Here is a 25,988-nt window from a genome sequence, read left to right on the forward strand (position 1 = left end):
TGCAACACTTGTACAGAATTCCCGACCTCAGAGGAACAAAGAATTTGCACTACAGACCTAGTGGATAGTCTTTTGTACCCTTTCAGAACTAACTGCTCTTTGCTCTGCTCTCATAACCCCCAGGAAATGACTACGACAACTGATTCCAAAGTATCTTAGGAGCCATTTTTCTTCCCTGGAATAAATGCCTAGAAATCTATTTCTTACTTTATCAGAACTTATTAAAGAGACCACTCCAGTTGCCAGGTCTTAAAATCAGAGCATTTAATCAAAACCAAATATGGTTTTTAATAACAGAAATGCATTGGAAGTATTTGTTTTTTTCTAAAGCATCATATTTGGTGCTGTGTATACATTAACTCTTTCCCCCAAGTTGAATGTTCCTTAAATAAATGACAGGCTCATGGTAGCCATACTTCCTCTTTTTTGAGATTTATGAATATTGGACAATGATTCTTTGATTTGGCCGGGCGGCTTGTTGGATCTTAGTTCCCCAACCAGGGATTGAGCCCCCAGGCCTGGCATCGGAACCACAGAGTCCTAACCACCAGACTGCCAGGGAATTCCCTGGACAGTGATTTTTAAAGAGAGTTTGAGACTTATTGCTGCATTTAATTTGCCTCTTGGTGTCATTCCTTTAGTCAAGAACCAGGCCCTGGAATCCTAAATCCTAGATGTAGCTGGTGGTCAAACAGATGGTTCTATAAATAATCAGTCAACAAAACCAGCTAGAAAATCAGTAGAAAACTGATGAAAACAAAACTAAAGTTGAAGCCTGTACTTATTTGTTACAATGAGTTGAAGGAAGAATATCAACATGTCATTGATGTAGATTTGGAAATCTATTATAATGCTGCAGCCAACAAAGTCTAAGAGAACTGAATTTGAGGGGTTATCAAAACTTATGGTGGGTTCCCTTCAAGATCTTAACTCATAAAGCAAAATAATGGGTCCACAGTGAAACATAAAAAGCATTTTCCCATGGTTAAAAGTCTGCATTTTGAACCCTGAACCAATCAGCAAATAACTCTGCTTTTTCTAATTCTAACTAGTTCCCTACCACACAGACTGGCCTTAAAAATCACCCAACACAATCTCTTCTTAATTTCCTAAGATTAAGGTACTCCCAAGCTTTGCATATAGTTTGTTCTCCTTTGCTACACCAAGCTAAATAAACCTGGTCTTATGGGAACTACAGGCATAATGGGTTTCAAAAGGTTCTTATAGCACATAGTCCAGCTCCCCAGAGAAAATTACTATTAGTACTTAAATAGGTTTCCTATTTCAGGCATGGTTTGCTTCATGGTTTGATGTGGTTCTGATCATATTATATATACCTTGCATTTTTAAAAAATATGCTTTTAGAAACTTTTTTATACCTTCCTCAGAGAATCATGATAAGGGTTCAGTCTTAACACCAGTATCTATCTATCTACCTATCTATCTATCTTGGCTGCGCTGGGTCTTCATTGTGGCACATGGGATCTTTAGTTGCGGCATGTAGTCTTCTTAGTTGCAGCATGGAGACTCTTAGTTGCAGCAAGTGGGATATTTTTTTAGCTATAACATGCAAGATCTAGTTCCCCAACCAGGGATAGAACCCAGGCCTCATGCATTGGGAGCTGGGAGTCCTACCCACTGGACCAACAGGTAAGTCCAACTTTGAGAAATTTTAGCTAAACACTTCAATGGAGGCACAAACACTCTATAGTCTTATGTTGATAGAGCATATGCCAAAGTTTAACCATTCCGTTCCCAATCATTAGACATTTAGATGTTTTCCAATTTCTGCTATTACAAACAAATCTGTGATAACATTTTGCATAAAGATTTTCCGACAGATTAAATGATGTCCTCAGGATAAACCCTTGCAACGACAAGGACTGAAGAATTACGAGCATATTTGGGCTCTCGTTTTCCAGGTTTTACCCATTAACTCCTACCAGCAAACGTTGCACTGAACTCTCACCAGCACACTAGGAGAATCCTAATGCAAGTTTTGCCTAGACATTTAAAAGTTTTCGAAATATTTACTTTACATACAGCTTTTGAGGAACACAGCAGGCAGGTCTCTCACTCTCAATTTGCCTCTACAATGCTCAAATTTAGGAGTAGAAAAGCAACGGAAGTCACAAAGCCCTGGTGGATATGCAGGAAGTATTGAATATTAAGCAGGAATATAGTATAGGTAATCAGACGTTGGGCATGGATGCAGACAGGGAAAAAGGGCATCTAAGATTTAAAAGAATTTTCCGACTTAAATTGTCTTCGAAACCTTTATTGACAATTGTTGGTGTGTAAAAAAAAAATGGCGGCTTTTTGGTAAGGCAGTAAGTGAAAAAAATGAGATCACATACTTGAACATGAGTGAACTATTTTACAGTCTTTTTGAGTGTGAACACTGATAAACAGTCAGCTATTCTATTTTACTAACGTACTTTAAAAAGTACGTTGTAACATCATGGTCTAGGGCCCAGTAATACAGTTTGCTGGGCCTCGACTCCTTGTCCTACTGGGCCCAGGACGCTCAGGCCTTGCCAGCTTTCTTCAGGTCATCCCGGAGAACGCAGCTTAGGGCCTCAGTCTGAGTGGAGACTGAGGTTGGAGAATACGAGCAGTGCTTAAGGCCGCCTCAGATTTCTGCCCTGATCTTAGAATTCAGCTAAACATCCACATTTTCGACCCTTTGGGGGAAAAAGTAGAACCGATAAATTAGTCTCCATCACCCTCCTTTTGGGCTAAGACAAATCTGTGAGCTTCACTTCCACAACCACACGAAGCCCATCCCCCTACGCCCTCCTCCCCATCCTCATCCCCGCCCTTCACTGTAAAACTGGACCCAGGCCGCCCACTGCCTGGCGAGCGGCTGTGACGTCAGCCTCGAGGGGCGCAGGCGCCACGCCTTGGGGGCCTTTTCCGCTCTTTTCCACGGACTCTTGGGGTGACCTCGGTGCGGTCGGAACTGCAGTTCCCAGTGGTCCTCGCGGCAGGGGAGGGAGGCCGAACTACAGTTCCCGGCGGCCCGAGCGGCGGAGGAGGGAGCCCGGGACTGCACGAGGGAGGCAGGGCATCGCGGGCCTAGCGGGCCGGTCTTCCCGGGGAAGCGGTTTGCAGTCCTTCCCGCCCGCGGCGTCGGCGGCTCAGCGGCGTCGGCGCCTCGGCGCGCGCGCGGGGGCGGGTCACGGCGGCGCGCGGCTGGCCGGACGAGCGGGCTGGCGGGCAGGCGGAGGCGGTGGCGGCGGCAGCGCGGGTGCCGGCAGGCGGGCCTTTGGGGAGATGGGAGACCCAGGGTCGGAGGTGAGCAGCGAGCTGGGCACGGTGTGGTGCGGGGCCCCGAGGGTGCGGGGCCCGGAGGGTGCTGGGCCGGGGCTGGGGGCTGGGGGCCTGGAGTCTGGGGGCTGGGGGCCTGCAGCAACAATGGCCGCCCGGCCCGGCTCGGGGACCGCTGTTGGGCGCGGGCGCGGCGTGGGTTCCGAGGCCGACTGCTCCTCGGGATGCGGAGGAGCCCCTGGCGTCCACGGAGGCGAGCTCTGTTCTCTGCAGGGCTCGCGGGGGCTGGGGCTCCGCTAGGTCTCCTCGAGAGCTTTCCTTCTTCCTTTCTCTTGGCACAGTCTCCTTCTACGAGTGCGTGGCTGTGTAGATAACCGTGGTTGGGCTTGTTTTTATAGATAATAGAATGTGTCCCTCCAGCTGGGCCTGAGGCGTCCGCGTCAACACCGGAGGAAACTGAAGATGACATTCAGTTTGTTAGTGTAAGTAGCAACGGGATTGGGGTTTTTCGGAGGCAGAGACTGTGCGTGACCCGCCTTGATGGGATTACCCCTCGGCTGGTCGTTCATCGTCCAGCAAACGTGTGTGAATGCCTGATAGGGACTGGACATGGTGGAGCAGGGCATAGGGGTAGGGAATTTGCCCAGGGAGGTGTCTGCGCAGCCCCAGTAGCCATCACAAAGCCTGTGGCCTGCGGTGCGTGTTGTAGCCTGCATCACGCCTCTCCCCCTGCACTTAGAACCGTTAACGTAGGCAGGGTTCTGGTGTCTCCTAAGACTGTTTGGAAAGGAGCCAAGAGTAACTTGTAAAAGATGGCCCACAGGTTCGGGAGAAGGGGCGGCTCGTGGTGAGGAAGGAGGCAGAAAACCAGAAAGCTGCAGGAACTCAACATCTGAGGCTGTGTGTCTCGGTAAGGTGAAGGCAGGTGGCTTGAAGACTTCACTAAGCTCTGAGGTCATCCTGTTACAGCACAGTGCAGCAGGTGAGGTTCACAGTGAAGGGCCGACATCACCAGGAGCATCGTGTGTCTTTGTGTGTTTCTTCCCTTCGGAGAGTAGTTTGAAGCATTAGTGAGTGCAAGTGTGTGGGTTCGTGGACTCCCCTCCGACGTGTGGAATCAGAACTTGGAGGTGGGGCCCGGAAATCTTCATGTAGGTGCGAATGCAGGGGTGTATGAAGCTCTGAACACATTTTGTAAAACATTGGTTGCAAAAACGGAAAGGGGTGCTATGACATGTTTTGGGATAATTTCCACCCCGAACTGTTAAAGTTTTACAAAGGCTCTGCTGAAAGTAGTATCTTAGTATCTTAGTTAGCTAGAGGCTATTTCTACTGTGAAGTACTCTTTTTGAGTATCATAGGTAGTTGAGGTTTGCTATTACAGGTGTGTAATCTTTCTTTTATTCCTTGTCTGTTGTGTATTTGTGTTTGTTGCTTATTGGACAGTTTTGAAAAACTGGTTATTAAACAGTGTCCTCTATGTACCCCAACATTAGGCCATTGTGGTGATCCATTGTTGTGTTTCAGTGGGTTAATTTAGGTGTCTTTCACAAGACCATTTCTTGGCTTTTTTTGCCGTTGTCCATGCATATGGTGCTCTGCTCTGTCCTTTTCATTTTAAACTTTTGAGGTTTTGAGGGTGGTGGTGGAAGAAATTTTTTCCTGCCCCTTCGTTTACTGTGAACTGAAGTATGTTTGGCTCTTCAGGACAGATGTTTCAGGTTCTCCCTGAATATGGGTATATTTGTGAATGGAGAGTATTTACCTTGGTATCTTGTGGAAATTAAAGTAAGAGGGACACACTTCCTTATGAACTGTGAGGCTTACTTTGAGAATCACAGATGGAATCTACAAAAATAAGATTAAAAAAATATATATATAGTACTCTGTGGAATGAAGAATTGTAGTGTAGCTTCTCAGTATTTAATATAAACTTATATTAGACTGAAGTTTAAAAATATTTTTTTAATTTAAATAGTATTTTAAATGTGGAAAATCTGTTATTTCTATCCAGAATAAAAAATATACAGTGTATTTGTGTCCATCTTGATGCATCTTATATTTATCTCTGTTTCTGAATATAAGTTCAAAGGTTTGATAGTTCCAAATGGAGAAGTAAGTTATATGTATTAAATGCAATTACAGTACTAGAAGAAATCTATTAAAAACATTCCTTCTGCCTTTTTGGTGATAACATTTCAGTGACAGTTAATGATACCTTAATTCTATTTTAAAATACAATAGAGACAGAATCATCTGCTTCTCTCTCTAACCCAATCTTATACTTGACTCCTCCAGGTAATACTTGTTCAATAAAGATAATAAAGTTTTGTGCTTAAGATTTCTTCAGATACAAAAAGAACATTGTGATGTTGCTTCTTGATTTACTCTGGTTTCGATTTCTTAGTTCGTTCTTCTTCTAACTTTCCCATCTTTAATCCACACAGTAGTTTGGTGGCACAGTAGTTTTGGTGTGGTTTGGAAAATACAGAGTTTGAAACAAAGCATGCTGAAGGAAAGGAAGGCTGTAGATATGGGGGTACAAAAATGAGCCCTTTCCTTTCAGTTTTATTGAAATACACATACAGAGAATTGCACAGTTCATAAGTGTACCCCCTGAGTTTTGCAGAGCCAGTACACCTGTGTAAACAGCGCTTAACTCAAGAGACAATGTTATCATACAAACTTTTCATTTAGGTCTTTTGCTCTAATTTTCTGTTTAATTTAGTAATATGATCCCTTATGCATCCACCATCTTTATTCTCTGCATTCTTTGAAACTGCAGATATGTTAGTTAATTTACTCTTAGAAAACTGTTTTAACTCAGGGCTAATGACATGATCTGTCATAGTGCTACTCTAGATATAATGATATAAAAACTGCTGAGACAGCCTGTCATAATCTTGATAACAGCGCATGAGATTTAGGCTTCAGCCAAGATGATTGGTATAATGTGAAATCAATGAACATGTGGAAATAGTGAAGGAAATCAAGTTATATTTTCATAAATTACTTCAGGGGGTCATGGACAAAAAATGAGGGTGTCGTTTGCCTGGTCTGGGGTTGTATTAGCTCAATAAATAAAAATAATGTTGGAGCTCAAAATATGTAAAGTCCTGAATTAAGTACCCTAGAGCTACAGAGATTAGTTGGAAATACATCCTACCCATAAGTGTCAGTATTTCAATGTGAGCGATGAGATAGGAATGAGGACTTTATAAATCTAATGGAAAGTAGGAAGTTCTTTTATAAAAAAAGTACATGGTGCTATATAAAAAAAAAGACATGATTTTCAGTTTATTACTTTTGCATAGGTAGCATTTAGTGTTTGTATGTGTTTGAAAGAGTATTTTGAGAAGAAATAAGGAAAGTCATCAAAATGGGAGGGCAGAGAGGATTATGCTTAGTTCTGGAGGGCAAGTTTTTTTTTAAGTGGGAGAGGGAAGTATGGGCCTGATAGTATAGATTTTGAATTGTGGACTAAATTTGAACTTAAAGCAGGCATTTGGAAATCATCTGAAATATTTGAATCGGGCAGGACTGCAGAAGTAAACTATGTCCCTAACTTCTCTATGTGGGAAGAAAAAACATGAATTATTTAGGGTTTTAGGTTAGATTTTTGTATCAGTGCTCAAATCCATGTTCTTTGTTTTAGACTGGGGTAAACTACCTTTTCTGTAGACTGTATTTTAGTGTATTGACTTCGCTTTCCAATTAGTGGGTAATTGGTGTTTTGACTTTGTATGAGAATCAGCTTTCTAGTAACAAGAATGAAAGCTTTTTATTTCATTTAAAGTATTTTTTTAAACTTAGAATGTTAATTAAACTGTGTTTCTAAACTGTTGCTTCTGCCTGTGCTTCTGCCCCTAAATTGTGTGGCCTTGGAGTAGAATCCTTTGATTTTGTTACTTGTACAGAGAGGATGAGAATGATGGTTCACTAGTTGATGGGTAGAGCAAGTTTAAATAAAATAGCTTGTAATTGGAGGACCACATGCATTTATACTTTTTAAAGATGTAAGCAGCCATTATAAACATAATAAGAAATTACCTTTTCTTGATACTTGTATTATTACTGTTCAGGGAGAATTAATAACTTATTTTTGGGCCAGTGTTATGAGTTATTCAGAGTTGGGGACAATAGCAGGTAGTCTTTTTCCTCATATGGAAGGAAGAGAAACTATCTTGTCTCCAAAACTTAGGAAATAAGCATTAATTTAAACATAGTGTGTATATTGAACTGCCTTAGAATTATGTGATTAGAGAACCAGGTGGGCCCCATTTAGTTTCCCCCTTTGTTAAATGGCGCAGTGGTGAAGTAATGTGGGGACTGAATGAGATAACACATGAAAAGTTCAGCACCATTGCCTGTACAGAGCTCAGGGATGCATGTTCCTCACTAGAGTGAAATCAGTGGAGACTGGAGGGTTTTGATTCCTTAGGTTCATTATGGTCAAGTTTGTCCATATCCACTGTGAAAATTAGCTAAAATGTAGAGCGTTTGTTTATAAGTAATCTTTTCTTTTGGGATATTTATATTCTTTTGTTTTTATACTCAGCCTCTTTGCCTTTTTGGGTCTCAAACACATGCTATTCTCCTACCATTCTGTCACTTGTAATTCCATAATATTTGTTGAGTCAATGAATACTCCAAATGACCCCTGCTTTTTCTCATGTATAGGTTTCCCATCCTGATTCTTTTTATTCTGATCTCTTAATTAGTGTGAATCATAAGTTGTCATTGTTCAGTAGTTCAGAAGTGGCTGCATGTCAGTGTAGTGGTGGACCCCAGCAGGACATTTCTGCTACTCTTCTCTGATCTATTCTTATTCCTGCCCTTTCTCCTTTTTCTGCAGCTACTTTTTCATCCTGTTTGTGACCATTTTCCTGCCCATTCTACTTTGTGCTTTGTGCCCTGTTATCCTTTCATCTCCCTTTTTCTCTACCTGCCAGCCCTTCATGGAAACTCTGTCCCAGCCTCTGTGTGTTTCTGGTAACTTGGGGACTTTCTTGGTGTGCTGCTTCATTGGGCGTGTAATAAAAGTTCCTAATGTACATTTCTTGAAGAGAGTAAGCTATTATATTTTTATCTCCTCTACTACCTTCTTAGATTGAATGTATGATTTTGACAATCTTATTACATGTGGTAGGTTTGAGTCTTAAAGTAGGTGATTCATCTCTGTTGACCACACGTTGGAGAATATCTGTACCTCTTATCCTTTTTTTTAAATGTCCATTTTTACAGCTCAGGGAGAAATGCTTATTACTTTATTACATGATCCCTGTCCAGAAGTTTTGCTCTCTGGTCTTATCTTAGTGGCTAAATCACCACCTGCAGGGAAAGCAGTTTCCTGCTTGGAGAGAAGTTGCATCCTAGGGGAGAAGCACATTTTCTTTGAGACTGAATGCCTTGTCTCATGAAGAGGATCTTTAACTAGATCTTAGCTTCTGTCTCTTGACCTGGGATCTTTTTCTCTTAATTTTTCTGCTGAACATATTTTGGCTTCCCAACAGCCGTCTTTCCCCATCCTGAAAAATCTTTCCCTCAGCCATATTCTCCCCCTTTGTTCCTTTCTCTTGTTCTCAACATGGTAGAATTTTTTGAAGAATAATCTTTACTCTTGGCCTTTATTGACTTATTTTCTGCTTAATTTTTTAGAGCCTAACTACTACTTTCTTGAGAATTGCTCTTTCAAAGACATTTTAAAATCTCCTTTTGGCTAAATTCAGTGGCTTTTTTTTTGTGGTGCTCAGTGTTTTTGGCCATGTTAGCATCGAGGTTTTCTCTGTCTTTCGATTCTTTGAATTTATGCATTCCTGATTCTTCTCAGATCTCTGATTACCTACTTAGCTCTTCTTCCTAAATCCTAAAATTCCATCATTTCCTCAAGAGCCTCCTTGAATCCCTTCTTTCTCCTCTTTGCTTTCTTCCTTGGTAATTTCATAGTTTCAGTATAGTTCTAGAGTTAATAGTCTTGTAGGGGAGCAGCTTTCCTGTGTCCCTTTCCAGTTAACGTTCCTATACCCAGATTACTGGCTTGCACTTCCAGCTGTCTGCCAGGCGCCTCTGGGTAGCCCTCGTACATCATCCCGCTATGGTCAAAAGAATGCCAGCTTTCTGTCTTTGTATTCCAGATTTATGACTGTCTTTTAGTCTCCCAGGCTTGAAACCTTAGGGACCTCTTTGACTCCTTGCTATTGTTGGGGTTTTGTTTTTTATAGTCAGTCATTTTTTGCTTTTTGTTTTCATCTTACCTGTGTATTCTTTTCTATATGTACCATGACGTTGCTGTTATTTTTAGCATCACCACTATTTTAGTTTTGCATTATTATGTGCATGGACTGATTAATTATCCTGCTTTCCCTGCTCTCCATACTTCTCTATGTGATTAACCTTCTTAAGATAAGCGCTCATGATACTATTCCCATCTTAGTATTTATTGACTCCCTTTTGCCTATAGAATAAAATATAGGCTTTTAAGCTTAGCATTCAAGGCATGGTCTACAGTGGAGTCAGTATGGGTGGAAAGAAAAGATGGAGAACCCAGGTTTGATGTGTGACTCTGTAGGAATCGAAGATACAGCTGAGCTCCTAGTCAAAGATACCCATCCCATTTGAAAAGCATTGCCTTATAGTATCAGTGTCCTTGTAGCACTATTCCTGTGTTAATAATCCTCTCCCCAAGAAATCAACACAGTCCTAATACCCTACCCGGGCTTAGGCTCTTTTAGGTTTGTCATCATTTCTTAGTCAGATACTTAGTCTGAGTACTTGCATTTGTTCTGATTATTTTCTACCACCCATAAGGCTTCCTCTTCAGAAGAGTTCTTGCCAGTCAATCCCAACATCAACAAAAAGGATTGTTTTAAATGCCAGTTTAGTTTGAATAACTCTCCATGACAGGTTAATTTGTTCATTCTTTCCTAGGAAGGACCGTTAAGACCTGTGCTGGAATACATTGACCTGGTCAGCAGTGATGACGAAGAGCCTAGCACCTCGCAGAGAGAGGTAAGCGTATGACATTTGACTTGCGTTTCTTCACTTCTGGCATTTAAGAGGCATTCTCTACAGAGAGTCATCAAATCATGATGGCTGTGTTTAGGCGCTATTGTGCTTTGGAGAATGGCCCGTTTCTGTTAGAATGGCCCTGAGAGGTAGTCCAGGAAGTCCTCTGCTGGGAACATCTCCTGCTTCCAGCTTTGCTCCTTTACTTTCAGCGAGGACATGAAAGGATTATGTGACACAGGAAAGTTCTAAGCCTTAAGAGGTCGTATCTGATAAAAGGGAAATGGAATAAAACTGCAAGCTTTTTGGCTCCCTTCTCCTTTCCTGTCTCTCCTCAGGTGCCCTGTAGAACTGGATCTTTTTCTTCCAGAACCATGTGGTCACAGAAAACTTGTTGTGTCTTGGAAGAAGGGATATGCTAAGATCCTTTAGAAATGGAGTATGGGGAAGGGTTATGGGTTATTCGGGTGTCATCCTTTTAACCTCCTCTCTGCCCTTGTATTTGGGGTTTTCCCTCTGACGTGTGATTTATTGGTTGTGGATTTGACCCTTAAACTAATGCTTCCCTTATTCTGAGAACCAAAGTAGCTGAGTCCTTTGTAGCAATCTTGTCTTTCATTTGTCTTAGCCCAAATTTCTGTTAATGGGCTGTTTTCTTGATGGATTAGGAAACTGGCTGTGTGTTCAAGGTGGCCAGAAAGCTACGTGCTCTATGATATAAGGGATTGGGACTTGGACTTGCTATCAAAATATCTAGGTTTTAGTCTCAGCTTTACTCCTTATTAATTCTGCGAATTTGGATAAGTAGCCTTTTAACCTTAGTTTTTTAAGATTAATGCCTAGCTCACAGGGTTGTTGTAAGGATGAAATGAGGTAACAAAGCTTGAAAACTACAAACTATAGAGTAGAACTGTGCAACTGGAAAATATTGTCGTGCATGGATAGTGAATGAGAGAGAATTTTTAAAGAGACTTAAAAGTGACTCTGTAATGCAGGACTTTTAGAAATGTTTTTTCTTCTTAGTGGAACTTTTTCCAAGTTCTCTTTGCCATTATTAACTTATGCTTGTTGCCTTACATATGTTGAGTGGGATATCTTTTTTAATTGTTTTCACCCATAGTCTCATTGTTTCCTCTTATTCTAGCATGGGAACAAGCAGCAGGCTAGGATGGCACCCCTTGAACTGGGCTTGTTTTTACTCTTTTTCATAGACACAGTGCCAGGTTAATGCCAGTAGTTGGTATAGGGCCTTGGGGTAGTGAAACTTGTGGATTTGACTTCTGTGATCCCCTTGCTGACCTGAAGTGGATTGTATCATTCATTGTTAATTATAATAATTAAAAAATTGAGTTCTACTTACTGGACATGCATCTCTGCACTTGAAAGTTAACATATTAAAAGCATATTTTTTTTCTTCCTTGGTTTTCTTGTTCATGTGGATAACCCAGAGAATGCCTGAGTCTAAGGTGCCATCCTCTGAGAGTCATCGCCCAGAAATGTGCTCTAGCTGCAGTGTTCCTCTTCCCAGTGGAGACAACAGCTCCTCCTCTGGGAGTTGTACCAGCAGTCCGCAAAGGATAGTCTCTAAACCTTCTTCTGTTGAGAACCCATTGGAGAATCAGAAAAATGATCAGAGTAATTCAGATATTAAGATCTCTGAGACAGAGACACTTAAGCCATCACAAAATTACCACATTTTGCCTTCATCTCCACTTCTGGTCCCCCAAGAATCTTTGGCCTCTTCAGAGGTCAAGGAGGATTTACCTGTAGAGTCTTCTGCTTCACAGCATGGACAGGATGCCATCCTCTATCTCCAGACACAGGTGGCTGAGATGTCCCGAGTGATACGTGATCTGCAGTCCAGGAGCTGTTTTCGATTTCATCATTCTAGGCCAAGTGAGAACGCCTCGGTTCCTTGGGACATTTCTGCCTCCAAGGAAGAACATTTATCCACAGTTGAAGAAGAAGCTGACTGCAAATCCCCCTCAGCCGATGACAAAGGGCAGCCAGCTGACCCTAGTCAGTCTAGTTTCACAGGGCTTTTGAAGAGGATGGAACAAAGAGGTGTTATCAAGAGAGTCACGTTACAGTCCGAAGCAGAACCGTGTGAAGGGAAACCTGATTGCGTGACCTCCAAGAAACGTTTGGTCCCTCCACTGCATCCTCTTCTGAGAATCGCCACCAGTGAGGTTTTTAAAGACCCTGCTGATTGCCATCCTTCCTCCTTCATGGGCCACAGGGTATACCCTGTGGCCAAGGATACCTCTCCTTTCCAACCAAATCCCCCGGCTGGGGGCCCCATCGTAGAAGCGTTAGAGCACAGCAAGAGGGGAAGTACGACATCACCTCTGGATTCTACCTCGAAAGAGATGGAGGTCATGGGCTGTAGATTCTACCACGCTGCTTCCATTGCAGCCCGAGCTGCTAGCTACATGGCCTATATGACTCAGTATCAGCGTAAACTCTGGGAAGACATGGAGGATCTGGTTCATGACCCAGAGTTTGATCGTGGAAAAGCAAGATGTATAATATCTGATGGTATGGATGCAGGCCTTTGGCAGCTTTGTACTACTAGGGACATAATGGACTCTGTGGTCAGAGTTATGGCAATGGCAATAGACTACAGAAGGCAGGCTTGGCTTCGACTCACATCTCTCACTAAGAAAACCCAGGAGAAGATCTCACACTTGCCCTTTGACGGCACTTCTCTCTTTGGACAAGATGTGAATGCTGTAGTTGCAGAAGAAAACAGTGTAAAAGAGAATGACTGTAGAGACCACAACAAATACTATAACCAACATCGATGCTTCTATAGTCATGACCAGAAAGCACATTATCACAGTAGAGGATACTCCAGAGGGGATTGGTACAAACCCCGAAACCACCCCTATAGATACAGGAAAAAGGGAGAATCTCCAGAACACCATGGGTACAAGAATTAGTAACCTGTTCCCCTTAAGCAGCGCAGCTGTCCAAGATGCTAACTGTACTGCTTGCTCCTCCCACCCACACTGGATATACGGGTAGGAGGGCACCTCATAAACTGAACGCATATCTGGAATGATCACAACTGACATTTGAATTCTAGACTTTGGGAATGAAAAAAATAATAAAGAGACTCAGGCTTTCTTGGCCAGGTGAGCAGTAGACTTTCAGTAGGGTTGGACGAAGGTTTACCTGTTATTTCTAGTCAAAAATATGCCTAGAGGAGGGTACTCAGGAATCTGAATCCTCTTGTGGTTAAGGAAAAATATAAAGATTTCTTCCCCCTCAGGAAAAATCTCACTGGTAAATTGAGGACTAGCAGGAGATAACCTACTACTAGATCTCTAATACCAGAGGCAGAGCCTTCATTTTTAGGTCATCAGTGCTTCCTTTTTTAGGCTTCCGTCTGTCAGATCCTCACAAAACGACAAATCTGTTACAATCTCTATGTCAGGGTGATCAATTCATCAAGTGTCCATACTACTCTCAAGCTCTGTGAGACTTCAGAATCAGCCTTGAAGCTGTATGTCAAGAACTGGAATTCAGATCACAATTTGCCAAATCTAGTTCGTTTCCAGTGGGGTGGCTAGATGTCCCAGGTCTACTGTGGATGCCAGCTGGAAGAAGACTTTCCCACCTGTGACATCTCTCTAGAAACTTTCACAGTAACTGTCGTCACCATCCAAAGCTACACAGAGAGAATTCTCTGCAGTTGTCACTCCTAAGTCTGTCAGACTCTAATATATCAACAAGCTGTGCGACCCGCTCGTGGTATTCTCACAGGATAATCTGGGCCTTTCACCAAGATGATCTTGACTGCCTTCTAAACTTTTTGAGCTTGATAATTCATGGTACTCTAAATACAAAAAAGATAATGCACATTAGTGCCCTGGAAATCAAGGATGTTACATCATCCAGGCATGTAAATCTGAACTCTTGAAAGAGCAGGAATTCCAAAATGTCTGACAATCTGGTCCTCTGATTGTAATAAAGAGGGATGCAGTCAGACTGGATTTTTCTGAGAAATCCTTCAGATTCAGAGCGTTAACTGTGGATGTAGTAGAGAGAACATCTCACACACTTCTCTTTCTGGATTTCCATTAACAATTTCTCAAGACTTCAGTGACATGTCCTTGGTGTATTGTTTCCTTAATCTAGTCAGACTCTTACCGTGAGAGATGACTTATCTTTTTCTTCGCAGTTCTCATTATAATTTCTCCATCAAACTGGAATTGGCAGCAGATACCTCAGTTACATGTCCTGCAGTATCTTTATCTTGAGGCAGTGGCTGTGCAGTGTCCCAGCCCTTAGACCCTTGTCTTCACAGCATGACTTCAGTGTTGGAGAAAATGCCAAATTGGAGGGGTCTGAATACATCATCTAGTATTATTTGCTTGGCCAAATAGAAAAAAATTTTATCAACAGACTCATAATTTTGTAATTTCTTGGTTTGTCAGACATCTGCATTATTTTTTTCTTTTTCATCTGCTTGACTGTTGTACTTTGGGTCTACTGTTAGTGGACTATGACACTGTTTTCGGGTTTATGTGTTTTCTGTTTCTTGCCATGGTTCCTGCATAGTGATGACTGATACTTTCCCTGGCGCCCAACTTCTTAATAGTTTATTGGAAGCCCATTACCCTTCCTCATCATAACCATACTCAGCACGCTTTTTGTTTCCTCTCCCTGTTTGTGCTGTAGAGGTTGAAGATGCAAATATCCCTACTTGGAGGAAATTATTTTGTCACGTAGTTGATTCTGTTTGTCCTATTTGTAGATTAAGCTTAAGCTGCAGTCTTGATAGAGTCTCCTCTTGGCAAATTTGGTCAAGTCATATCTAGAGTTAATATTTACCTTTAATTTTTCTATACTTTTCACAGAGTTTTACTTCTGCTGGTTTCGGTCCATGCCAGTGCTCTAAAAACTATCTCAAATTGAACCCTAGAAGAGCACCAATAACTATCTGAAAAGAAACAAGGGCCTAAAACATCATACGAAGGTTTTTATAGCTCACGATGTGTACTCCACTAGTTCATCAGTCTCATGTGCCCTTGCTGTGGCACTGTAGTTTCTTCTGTGCAAGAACTAGCCATGGGGAACTTGCTGGAGAGAGAGACCTTGACGCTTTTCTGTGTGGCTGCACATAAGTGTTCCCAGTTAGCCGAGGCTACTTCACACCGCTCCCACTTTTCCATTTCTCCCTGTCCCTTCCCTGAATTAGATACTGGGTCACGAACTTGATGATTTTTGAGATACTCTTATTTTCCAAAATTCAAACCAAAATTAATGATGCTTGAAGATGAGATTCTTTGAAACTGCTCTGGCATTTCCACCTAACCTGCTCTTCCTTTTTAACTTTTTTATTTTTAATTGTGCTTAAAAAAAGACATAACGTAAAATTTGCCACGGTAACCATTTTTGAGTGTGTAGTGGAGCCATGTTAACTGTACTCACGCTGTATACCTCCTCCTTTCCTTACTGCTCATAGAGCAGCATTACTCTTGTCCTCTTTTTGCATTATGTTGCTCTGTAGCAACAAGATAAGTAGCATTCCTTTGCCACTCTGATTGATATGCCCAAGCATCTCCAGAGATCTTTCCTAAAAATAAAAAGGTATTGAGAAATCTTGGAATTGGTGGTCAGGTGGCTAGCTTCTGAAGGGGTTTGGCAGTTGTGTGGGGATGGGGCAGGATGCAGTAGAGTAGGAGCAGGTTTAGCTGTAGGTTGGGCGTTTGACTGCAGAAGAAACAATATCCTTAACCGTTTTTTTTAAATTAAAGTCTTTCTCTGGCATACCTGAGTGATGATGGTGTTATAAAACTAAAAAAGGGACTTGGTCTCAGGAAGCAGCCCCAGTAGACAACCAGAGTAGTGTGTGGAGCTCGTAATTAGTCAGATAACAAGTTTTCACATCATGTCTGCCATGTGCAGAGCCTTTGACAAGATTCTCCATCAGGCCAGCCTCTGATGTTTGAACACCGCTAGGTTTTCTAGGAGGCCTTACAGTCATCGCAAGTTGAGTGATTAGGTGTTCTCGAAAGCGATGCGTCTAATGATCCTTTTTCTTTAAAATGTTATTGTTTGTTTGACTAGACATAAAATGTATGTGGAAATGGTATGCTTTCTCATGGTTACTGTGTGTACACAGAAATGCTGTTTCCGTTCGTTAATATGAAGTGCCTTTTTAAATTTCACACTATTGTTTAAAACTAAACATTTTAATGTTTTGCATATGTTGTGATATTTATGTGAATTCTGTACAGTGATTTTTTTTATCTTGTAGTTTATTTGTCCTCTGTACGATTGCACTATCTAAATGTACTCTCCTTCTGAATGTTCCTTGGTTTTCATTACAGCACCTTTGATCCATTTCAGAAGGTTGTAGAGTGTGTCCTTTCCCCTTTATTTAAATAACTTCAAGTAGTTATTTTAGTTAGTGATTGGCTCAGTTTTCTGGGCATTGAGGCAGCTTTGTTTTCCATCTCTAGGTTCTAGGTTTCTGATTGAATTATTTGTCTCATGTCTAACCTTGTTCTTAGCCATGGTAACCCAACTTAACTTTGATAAGTGGGTGTGTCTACTTGGTAATAAGAAACAAGGACATTAGGAAAATGCAGTACATTTGTTGACACTTTATCTTTTTTTTTTAAGACTGTGTGACAGCTTGTCAGTGTAATTGCATTTAAATATTATTATTATTTACTGTGTGGCAGCTTCTTTATCAGTATAATTCCATTTATGTACCTAGCCCTCAAAATGACATTTTGAGGGGAGCATAAACTCGGGCAACTTGGGTACAATTTAGTATATTACATTACTATTATACTAATAATTTACTGGATGATATCTGAGTGACCTGATTGATAATGTCCTTAAGGGCCTGCTCCAACCAGGATAACCTCTCAGGCACTGTAAACAAGGAGGTTGGAATCGACACAGTCCAGAATCCCTTCTAGCTACAAACTTGGATATAGCAGAGTTATTAAATGACATAGATGCACAGACTGAAATGACACATTCATTATTCTTGAGGACATACTTAATTGACTGGGATTCTGGTAAAGCTTAGAAATTATGGATTAGATCTTTGCAGAAATAGTTTAAAGACTTCAATAACTGCAAGCTTTTTTTTTTTTTTAAATGTGAGGCATGTTTTGCCCAGACTTGCACTTGTCTTTTGAAATTTACCATTCTTCCTCAGTGTTAGTGGCTAGTCCAGTAATTGACTGTCAGATCTGTATGCATCTCCTGCCTGTCATTCAGTTGGCTGAACCCATTCTGTATAGTTTTTCATTAGTGTTTACAGCAGTCAGGTCTTCATTTTTCATTTAATACACGTGTAAGTCGTCAGTAAGCTGATGGGGATCACTATATTGAATGCAGATCTTTTAGTTATTTTTCCAGATATAACAAGTTTTGAAAGCCATTAAAATACGTTATGGGATTTTTCTTCCTGGATGAATGATGAGAATATTGTTTTGTTAAATCTTTTTTTCTTGTATTGATTAGTGGGATATCTTTGTACTACTTTGTCTTTTCATCTGCTTGACTTTATAGAAATGAAAACCTTTTTTATAGTAGTGTTTGGTACCATTGAGATATCTTATTACTGGAAATTATGTTTGCTTCTGGTGGGATATATCTGGAAGTGATCACAGACCAACCATGTCCTTTTGATGTTAGCATCTCAGTTATTTCATTCTTTGTGTTGACCTTTCTTTCCCCTTTATGTAGCACCTCTTTCTAAAAGGATGTGTGATCTTCCTTAATCTCTTTGATGTAGGTTATATTTTTTATTCTACCAATCTGTACTAGTCAGGATTTTGATGTTGCTTTTTATGTTTAAATACAATGCCTTCAGCATTATTGTAAGAGATCTTCTAGTTCTCTCTTAAAAATATCCTTTTTTAAAAAAAGCCGGTCCAATCTCACACTTCTCTTTGGCTGTTGAACTTTCATCAGTTTTTAATGCCTTCTTGTTTACTGGTAGTGTTATTTTCTCATTTCTGTATAGTCTTTACACAAATGTATTGTTACATGTAGTTTGTGGTCAATTGCCTTTTTTCTCTTATAAAAATTTTAAGTTCATCACCTTGAATTTATAGTAAAGCTCTGACATACACTGTATCTTAACGTTAATCAGTTTTCTCTAGGTCGTAAAGGCTTTACTGGTTTTGTCGAGGTAACTGTCTATTTCAGATGGTCTGTTGGATTTTCTGATGCCTTGTCAATTCAACAAGAGTTCTCAGGTTGTCTGTAGTTTCTTTTAGGACTTTGGAGATCTCGCAAGTTGTATTCAGTTTTCTGATATTCCTGAGTAGTATATTCCTTGGTAGATGTGAAAGTAAATCTTTTATATATGGTAATACTAAAAAAAATTCTTTGACCTTAAATGAATGCTTCAAGTGTTATCTTGTGGGTTCTGTTAGTAGTCCCTTTGTAAGACCAACTTTCGTACACTGTTTTTTTCCCATGAGCTATCCTGTGCTTTCTCTTTTCCTTCATTACCCATATAGGTGGCTCTATCACAGCATTCAGTTTTAAGGGCTACAGTTAGACCTCTTGTTAACTCCCGCTTTTATCTGTGATGACTGTGTTTCACACTGCCTTGACTTACAGTGTAGTCATGTGCTAAAATAATTATGTTTGTGGTCCCTTAATCTATACTGCTTTTATTTAGTGAGGCAACAGTTGATGTGGGTGATGGGGGGAAAAGACATTTTCCAAGTCACTGAACACAGTTTTAAATTTTCACTTCCATTAAAAAAAAACATTTAATTACATTAAGCTGTCTGCTTTTAGGTGTGCAGCTCACTGCTTTCTGCCTTAGGTAGAATATAGTGAATTTGTAATTAGTCTCATTTAGATTCTTAGCACAGAGTTGAATGCATGTTGGTCTTTGTCTAATGGCTTATAACAGCTCCTGTTTTCTTTTACTTTTGACAAAAATATATTTTGACAGATGTTGGAAGCTCCTCGATAGTGTTGGGGTTGATTGTCATCCTCTTCCCTGGGAAGGAGTAGAGGAGAGAACCTCCATTGATAGAGCTTGTATGTACCAGGCTTTGTGCTGGTTGCAAGAGACTCGAGGCAGAAATGCACCCTTATTTTGCAGATGAAGAAATGAAACTTATATTAAACAATCTCAAGTGGTGGAACCGAGCTTTGAATATCCACTCTGTTCCTCCACGTCTCAATTCAGCATTGCACTCAGTGGCCTTCATTTGTTTTTCAAGGTCCCACTCAAATCTTAACCTCTCTGAGAAGCTAATTTGTCAAATAACTACCCTTCTTCCCTGGATTTTGTGTTTATGGCTGTACTCTCATCCCTATTACTTGATGTCTTTATTAACTAATTCTGGGTTAGTTCACTTGTCAAATCAGAAACCCTGACCTGCATTCTCACATTCTTAATTGCTGGACTGAGATGATTCTGGATGTGTCGTCGTTGGCTTCTGTTTCATGGATTCCTTCTTTTTATCCCATTCATTTTCAGCACTGATTATTTCAGTCATGGTTCTTGATCTTGTCTTTTTCTTTGTTGTACCTTTTTTGCTATACACATTTTGTTTCAGATATACACTTAAAAATTTTTTTTTAACTGATGTCTTGAAGATATTGGCTCAATGAAAGGAAGGTGAAATGCTAAGCACATGGTATCTGAATTCCAGAGGCCTTGATCTGAGTATTAGCAAGTCACTTATTCTCTGAGACTCAGTTTTCCTACTCTCAAATGAGGTAATAATGCCTGGAAGTACTCTGAAAACTTCAATGCCTGATACAGATTTCCTTCCTTTAGTGGTTATGCTCTTTCTACCCACATATGTAGATTTCTCATAACTGTGGGATGGTATTGGATATGAATTCAGATACACTTTAAGATGTATTTAATGGTATGTAATAGTTCATTTCATGTCATCACAACCTTGTTTACAGTTTTTTTTAAGGCTGAACCATTAAGCTACATATAATACAAGCCCAACAGTGGATTAAGTTATTGAAAGATGTATTTAAAGTAAAATAGTCTCTTAAGAGCAAGCTAAGAAATGCTCATAATAAACAATAAGAAAAAAATTAAAAAGAATGTAGAATGAAGAGCTAGAATGTGTAGTTATGTGTATACAATTTTTAATGGATGGTATTTTGTCATTTTGTGTCTCTGATGGAAAGTATTTTTATTTGTGAACCCTCTTGCATACCTGCTGTGTGCAGGCAGGCCCTGAGGAAGGTCTGTGGATACTGGGAGTTAATAAGAGATAGTATAGTCTCTTAAGAGAAAGACCAACAAGAGTGTAATTGTCCTGTTTAGAGGAATGTCTGTGATGAAGTTGGAACAAAAGAGAGGGCCATCTAGAGGGGTCAAGGAAGCTTTTCTTACCAGATGCTTGAGCTGTGGTTTGGAATGTGATTAGAGAAGAGTTGGTTAGGCTAGTGGAGAAACAGGGACCAGGCATTCAGGTGAAGGCATCAATGTGCGCACAGGTGTGGGGAACATCGTGTCTCTTGTTTCAGAATTGTAAGGAACAGCCTTTATGGGCACAGCTGGAGGAGATCACATTGAAGAAAGGATAAATTACCCATGAGAATGTATTGGTTGCTGCCTATTCAAAGCATACTAAGATGTGTAGGCCATTACTTGTGAGATGGTAAAAGTAGTCACTGTGGACATTTAGGCAATTCCTTTTCTTCCTTGGACTGAGCCAAAGGAAGGCTCTCCATCAGTGTACCTCTAGCCCCGGGGGCGGCTCCAGCAGTCTGGGGACCACAGACTGGGGCCCTGAGGGAGAGCAGCTTTGGTGATGAACAGGGTGCTGCTCCGGAAGAGGGAGGGGCATCCCATCCTGGTGGGCAGGTGCACACTGCAGGACCACCTGTGGGCCATGTGTCTTCACTGTAGCCCAGTGTGGCTTGTTTCCCTGTGCAGTGGCTTACAGATAGTTTGAGCATGGACTTGGGGAAAATAAAGGTATTTCTTTAAAATGTTGCTTCATTAGACGTTGGAGAAGTTGTGTTGAAGCAGGGCCTGTGAACCTTGTGCCAGTGGCATCTCCAGCAGCACCTATAGCACATTTTGTCAGGTTCCTTTTTGTTTTTTTTCTCCTTTGAGTTTCTTTCCTTGCTGTGGTTGCCACTTTCACCTTTTCTCTTCTCTCTCCACAATTCTTCCTTTTTCTAACTGTGCCAGAGGTAGAGCAGTGGCACTCAGGGTTGAGACATTGTAACTCCCTTTTGTTTGGTCACAGCTCCATAGTAGGAGATACTAAAAAATTCTTCTAAGTTCCAAGGTTGTTTTTTGGAGGGTTTGGGGGGTGGGTCCTATATCAAAGGAGAATCAAACTCATTCTCCCTAGGAGGGGAGTTTTACAAATATAAGTATTGGTAATTAACTCAAAAGACAAGGTAGGAAGAATCTTATTGAACAGGTTTGGTGGTACTAGCCTTTTTCACTGAGTAGTACTTTACAGAATGGGGTATATCTATATGTATGTTTTAAAATTTGTTCATATAAGGTGTATGTTCCATGTACTCTGTATTTGTAAACAGTAACCAGTTTGGGGGTGGGAAGGAGATTGCTTTGTACAAAAGGGTTGTTTCCTGGTTTTAAAGCTTTGCTGCTGGAGATGGTAAATAAATATTGTACTGCTTTGCTGTGTTTCTCTCTTCTGCTCTGTCTGTATTTGAATATAAAATCCTTGAGAAAAATTGTTGCATTTCAAAATGTTATTTGGGGTGTGGTTTCAGTTATAAATTGGGTACAGGGGCATTCTGGTAAACAAGAACTTATTCTGGGAGTGTAAACCTTGTAAGACCAGACTACGGACTCAAACTCTGAAGGGATAGGCAATGAGAAGCAGGCTTTGAAATTGGAGTTTCTACGAAGTAAAGCAGTTGTTTCAGGAATTCTGTTCTCTTTTCAGCCTATGAACTGAAAATGGCTTGCCCTAATTCTTGATTAATGTCTGTTTCTGTTATGCTTGGGCAGTAATGTAATCCAGTCATTGCACTTCTAGATACAGAAAGAAACCTGGAGGAAAAAAGTTAAATACAATTTACTTATATTTCTAAAAGGCAAAAAAGCAGTAATTTAAAGCGAATCCATTACATTTGCAAACAAAAGATTGAGAACCTCCAGACATTTAGTCTTTACACAGTCTTGTTCATTAGTAATTAAAATTTCATTAACAATGTTATTTTGTATTCTGGTATAGTAATATTAGAAAATAGAGATTAAAAAAGGAAAAACACTCCTCTAGACAGAAATAACTACTGTTAACAGTTTTGATTTATAGCCTTCTAGATTTGGTTTCTTCTAAGTGTTTTTACAAAAAATGAGATCATTTTCACTTAAAAACAAATACAAGTGATAGAGAAAAAAAAGTCTGAACTATAGACATTATAGTTTCATTGACAAGTGGAAATTTGTGCCATGTCATTAATTTGCCTATTTAAAGATTTTTAATTGCATTTATTTTATGGTTCACATAGCAGGTCACAGATTAATAGCAATGTTAGAAATTTTAATAGTTTCTAGGAAATCTTTGTAGCTCATTAAACTTGATTAGTATATAAAGTATTAATTGCTTTGGTAAAAGTTTTGCCTAAATAGTGGAATTCTCATTGGATGTTATTCCTGATGATCTTTTACGAGCAAGTTTGTGAGTTCATGGTCAGAACTGGTCTCAAGTTCATTTGAACTGATTTCAGCTTTGAAGTGGTTATTCATTTGCAGCAAAAAGAGAAAAATCAGGAGTGTGACTAGTTTCTCACAAAGTTAGATTTACTCAATGAGACTACTGAGGGAAAATTTGAAGTATTAGCTTGAGTTTCTGTCTTCATTCTTATGAAATGAAAAGACACAATGCTGACCATTGATATTAGTTCCTTTTTTAAAATGCCCTTACTTGACCAAATAAGGGAATCCTGTATCAGGCTTTCCTTCCTCCCCTGCCCCCTCCCCAATCATGGAGACCCATGGAATGCCGCTATTACAGATTAAATATCATAAGAAAGCCCTCTTCCTTGCCTGCCCAAGTTATATACTTCTAGACTTGGAATTTTTGCTGTAACTACCAAGCTCCATTAAAAGAAACTGTCCTCTGGAGCAGAAGGATTCTTGCTTACTTTCTCCTGTATATGCTTAGCTTTCATGGATATGTGCACTGAGATTTAACCAGTATCCTTAATCTGCTGCCATTTCTAGGACACAACCCAAACTTGCTTTGTAAGAATTTCATAGTGTCCAGGGGTGAGCGTAGGGTTGCAGGGAGAGGCCATATTAACCTGGCTTCTGAGGTTCTGGAACAGCTTTCCTTCCTGTACCCAATGTGACCCTCATTTTGTAACCTTCCAACTCCTGATCACCCATGGATTTTGTATGTTGGACCATGTCATTGGAATCATACCTCTGGTTCCCATTTATTAAAACTGTCATTTTAGTTAAAAAAAAATTTCATAGGGACTGAACTAGAATCTGCTTTTTAACCTTTTCTGGCTTTACAGCTTTCTCCTTAATTCTGTTAGGACCCCACATAACTTCCCCAGTGGGAGGGAGTGGGTATGGGAGAAAAACTAACTCTGAGAAGTGATCTAAAATATTGACAAATAGGGAATTTACTGCTGGTCCAGTGGTTAAGACTCCATGCTACCACTGCAGGGGGCCTGGGTTTGATCCCTGGTCAGGGAGCTAAGATCCCACGTGCTATGTGGCATGGCCAAAAACAAAACAAACATATATATGTGTGTGTAATGTGTATATATATGTAAAATAGAGACTCTGCCCTCCCCAGTATATTTCTTAGGACTTGACTTTCCTGTGCTTCTCCCTGCAAATAACCAAGAGGATACACTTTCTTGCTGGTCATTTGCTATCATTGTGGACTCTTTAATATTACTTGTTAGTAGTATTTGATTTAGAAGTTAATCCAGGGTAATCACAGCAAGTACTTAAAGAAGGATGACTGAAGATCTGTAGCTGCTAACATTCTAAATGAAACTGAAAGCCCATTATCCTTACCATTGAGAGCCAGTTCCATTTCTAGTTTGAGAAGTTACACATATCTGAAAGCCTGGCCTTTCTTAGAGAAACTCTGAGGGCCTAAATGCTTCTTTAGACTCTAGGCTTTGGGGGAGATTGACAAATCGAGCCTAAGAAGAGTCCTGGAATTTTGTGATTTCACATTAAATTACAGTTCAGCATTGTGGCACTAATGGGATGGTGGGAATTCCCAAACCGAAGGCTGTATTGGCCCTTTTCATCTTAGCCCCTGTTCTGACAGTACTATAGCTTTGGTTCTGCAGTTGGGGTCAGTAACAAGCTGGCCTGAAGTAAGTTTTTCCCCACTGCGTTCTGATCAGTTAAAATTTATTTCTGAACATACTGATTCTTTGAATTACCCACTAAACTTCGGTGCAAAATAAGGCCTTCTGTGACCTAATGGGTGAAATCCCAAACACACGTTTTGTGCGTGTGTGTGTGCGTGTGTGTGGCTGTGTTGGGTCTTTGTTGCTGTACCTGGGCTTTCTCTAGTTGCAGTCAGCAGGGGCTACTCTTCTTTGTGGTGTGCAGGATTCTCATTGCAGTGGCTTCTCTTGTTGCAGAGCACGGGCTCTAGGTACGTGGGCTTCAGTAGTTGCAGCACACAGACTCAGTAGTTGTGGCACACAGGCTTAGTTGCTCTGTGGCATGTGGGATCTTCCTGGACCAGCGATCGGACCCGTTTCCCCTGCGTTGGCAGGCGGATTCTTAACCACTGTGCCATTTTATGCATTTTAATATGAATGATACCTCTTTTTCCAATGCCAATATGTTCTCCCAGAACCACAGAAGAATGTAATTCAGTGAGGTCTGGGGCCAGCCCTCATTTTGGATCACTAACAGTGGAAATCCCAGGGACTTGGCTTTCTGGAGAGAGTGAATGTTCATAGATAACGTATTACTCATGCCTGGCTTTAGCCAGCAACCTTGATCCCCAAACCCTAGTTTGTGATGGAAAAATATCAAATGAATAGCACCCTATTCACCCTGCTGCACGTGGTTAATTTCTTTCCCCTTTAAGAGAGCGTAAAGTACTTCCATTTTGTCATTTTTAAATGGCTGCAGTTTCAAAGTTGAAGTTCTTCCTTTCTCTAGCTACCATTTCTTTTCATCTACTCCCAACAGATTGTCTCCCACATCGCTTTTCTGCTTTCAATATAGGTAGCCGGAGTTCTTTTTTTTTTTTCCTGGAAACTACTACTACCCCCCCACACCCCTGGAGGGGAAGGAGAAGGAGACCAAACATAATTCTAAATGCCTTTTGTTTTCAGCATCAGGGCTGTTAGGTCTTTTGAGCCCTTCGAAGTTATGAAAGTTAATAAACAGATCAGAGTTAATTGGAAATAACATGTCATCCTGTTATTGACATAACCATATAGTTAAATAAAACAGCAGGCCACTGATAGCTAAATATAAGAAAAATAATTTTAACAACTTAATACCAACAAGTTATACTTACTTGACCTTTAAAAGGTAAAGTTCTTGGGCTAGAGATTAATTTTAGAATGAAGTTGATAAGATCCAAACAAAAGTTTAAATGTTGATTAAAGGGTAAATTATCTTCCTTGCATATGTGTATAGCTTGAAGGGAGTAAAGTTTTAGGAACATACTTATATTTTGTGACTAGTAGGTTACTAAAATATTTTCCTTTTGGATATGTAATTACTGTATTTCTGACATTAGTTTTCATTT

At 40.4% G+C, this 25,988-nt stretch overlaps 1 protein-coding gene across 3 annotated transcripts in view; it reads left to right on the top strand.

Annotated features, from left to right (window-relative positions):
- The first annotated feature begins 3,087 nt into the window (after positions 1 to 3,087).
- The window catches only part of ZNF451 (zinc finger protein 451), an 82,890-nt gene continuing 59,989 nt past the window's right edge, over positions 3,088 to 25,988 (top strand). Inside the window, exons 1-4 of one of the 3 annotated variants that reach the window (XM_057699492.1) lie at positions 3,088 to 3,297; positions 3,669 to 3,752; positions 10,198 to 10,278; positions 11,724 to 13,425. In XM_057699492.1, coding sequence (XP_057555475.1) covers positions 3,277 to 3,297; positions 3,669 to 3,752; positions 10,198 to 10,278; positions 11,724 to 13,217 — 1,680 coding nt within the window. In that variant the 5' untranslated portion in view covers positions 3,088 to 3,276 and the 3' untranslated portion in view covers positions 13,218 to 13,425. Of the gene's footprint in view, positions 3,298 to 3,668; positions 3,753 to 10,197; positions 10,279 to 11,723; positions 13,426 to 25,988 lie in introns of those variants that run through there. The other 2 variants (XM_057699490.1, XM_057699491.1) reach the window with 2 other exon arrangements.

The sequence above is a fragment of the Hippopotamus amphibius genome, chromosome 11 (assembly GCF_030028045.1).
Source record: "Hippopotamus amphibius kiboko isolate mHipAmp2 chromosome 11, mHipAmp2.hap2, whole genome shotgun sequence".
NCBI classification, from domain to species: domain Eukaryota; kingdom Metazoa; phylum Chordata; class Mammalia; order Artiodactyla; family Hippopotamidae; genus Hippopotamus; species Hippopotamus amphibius.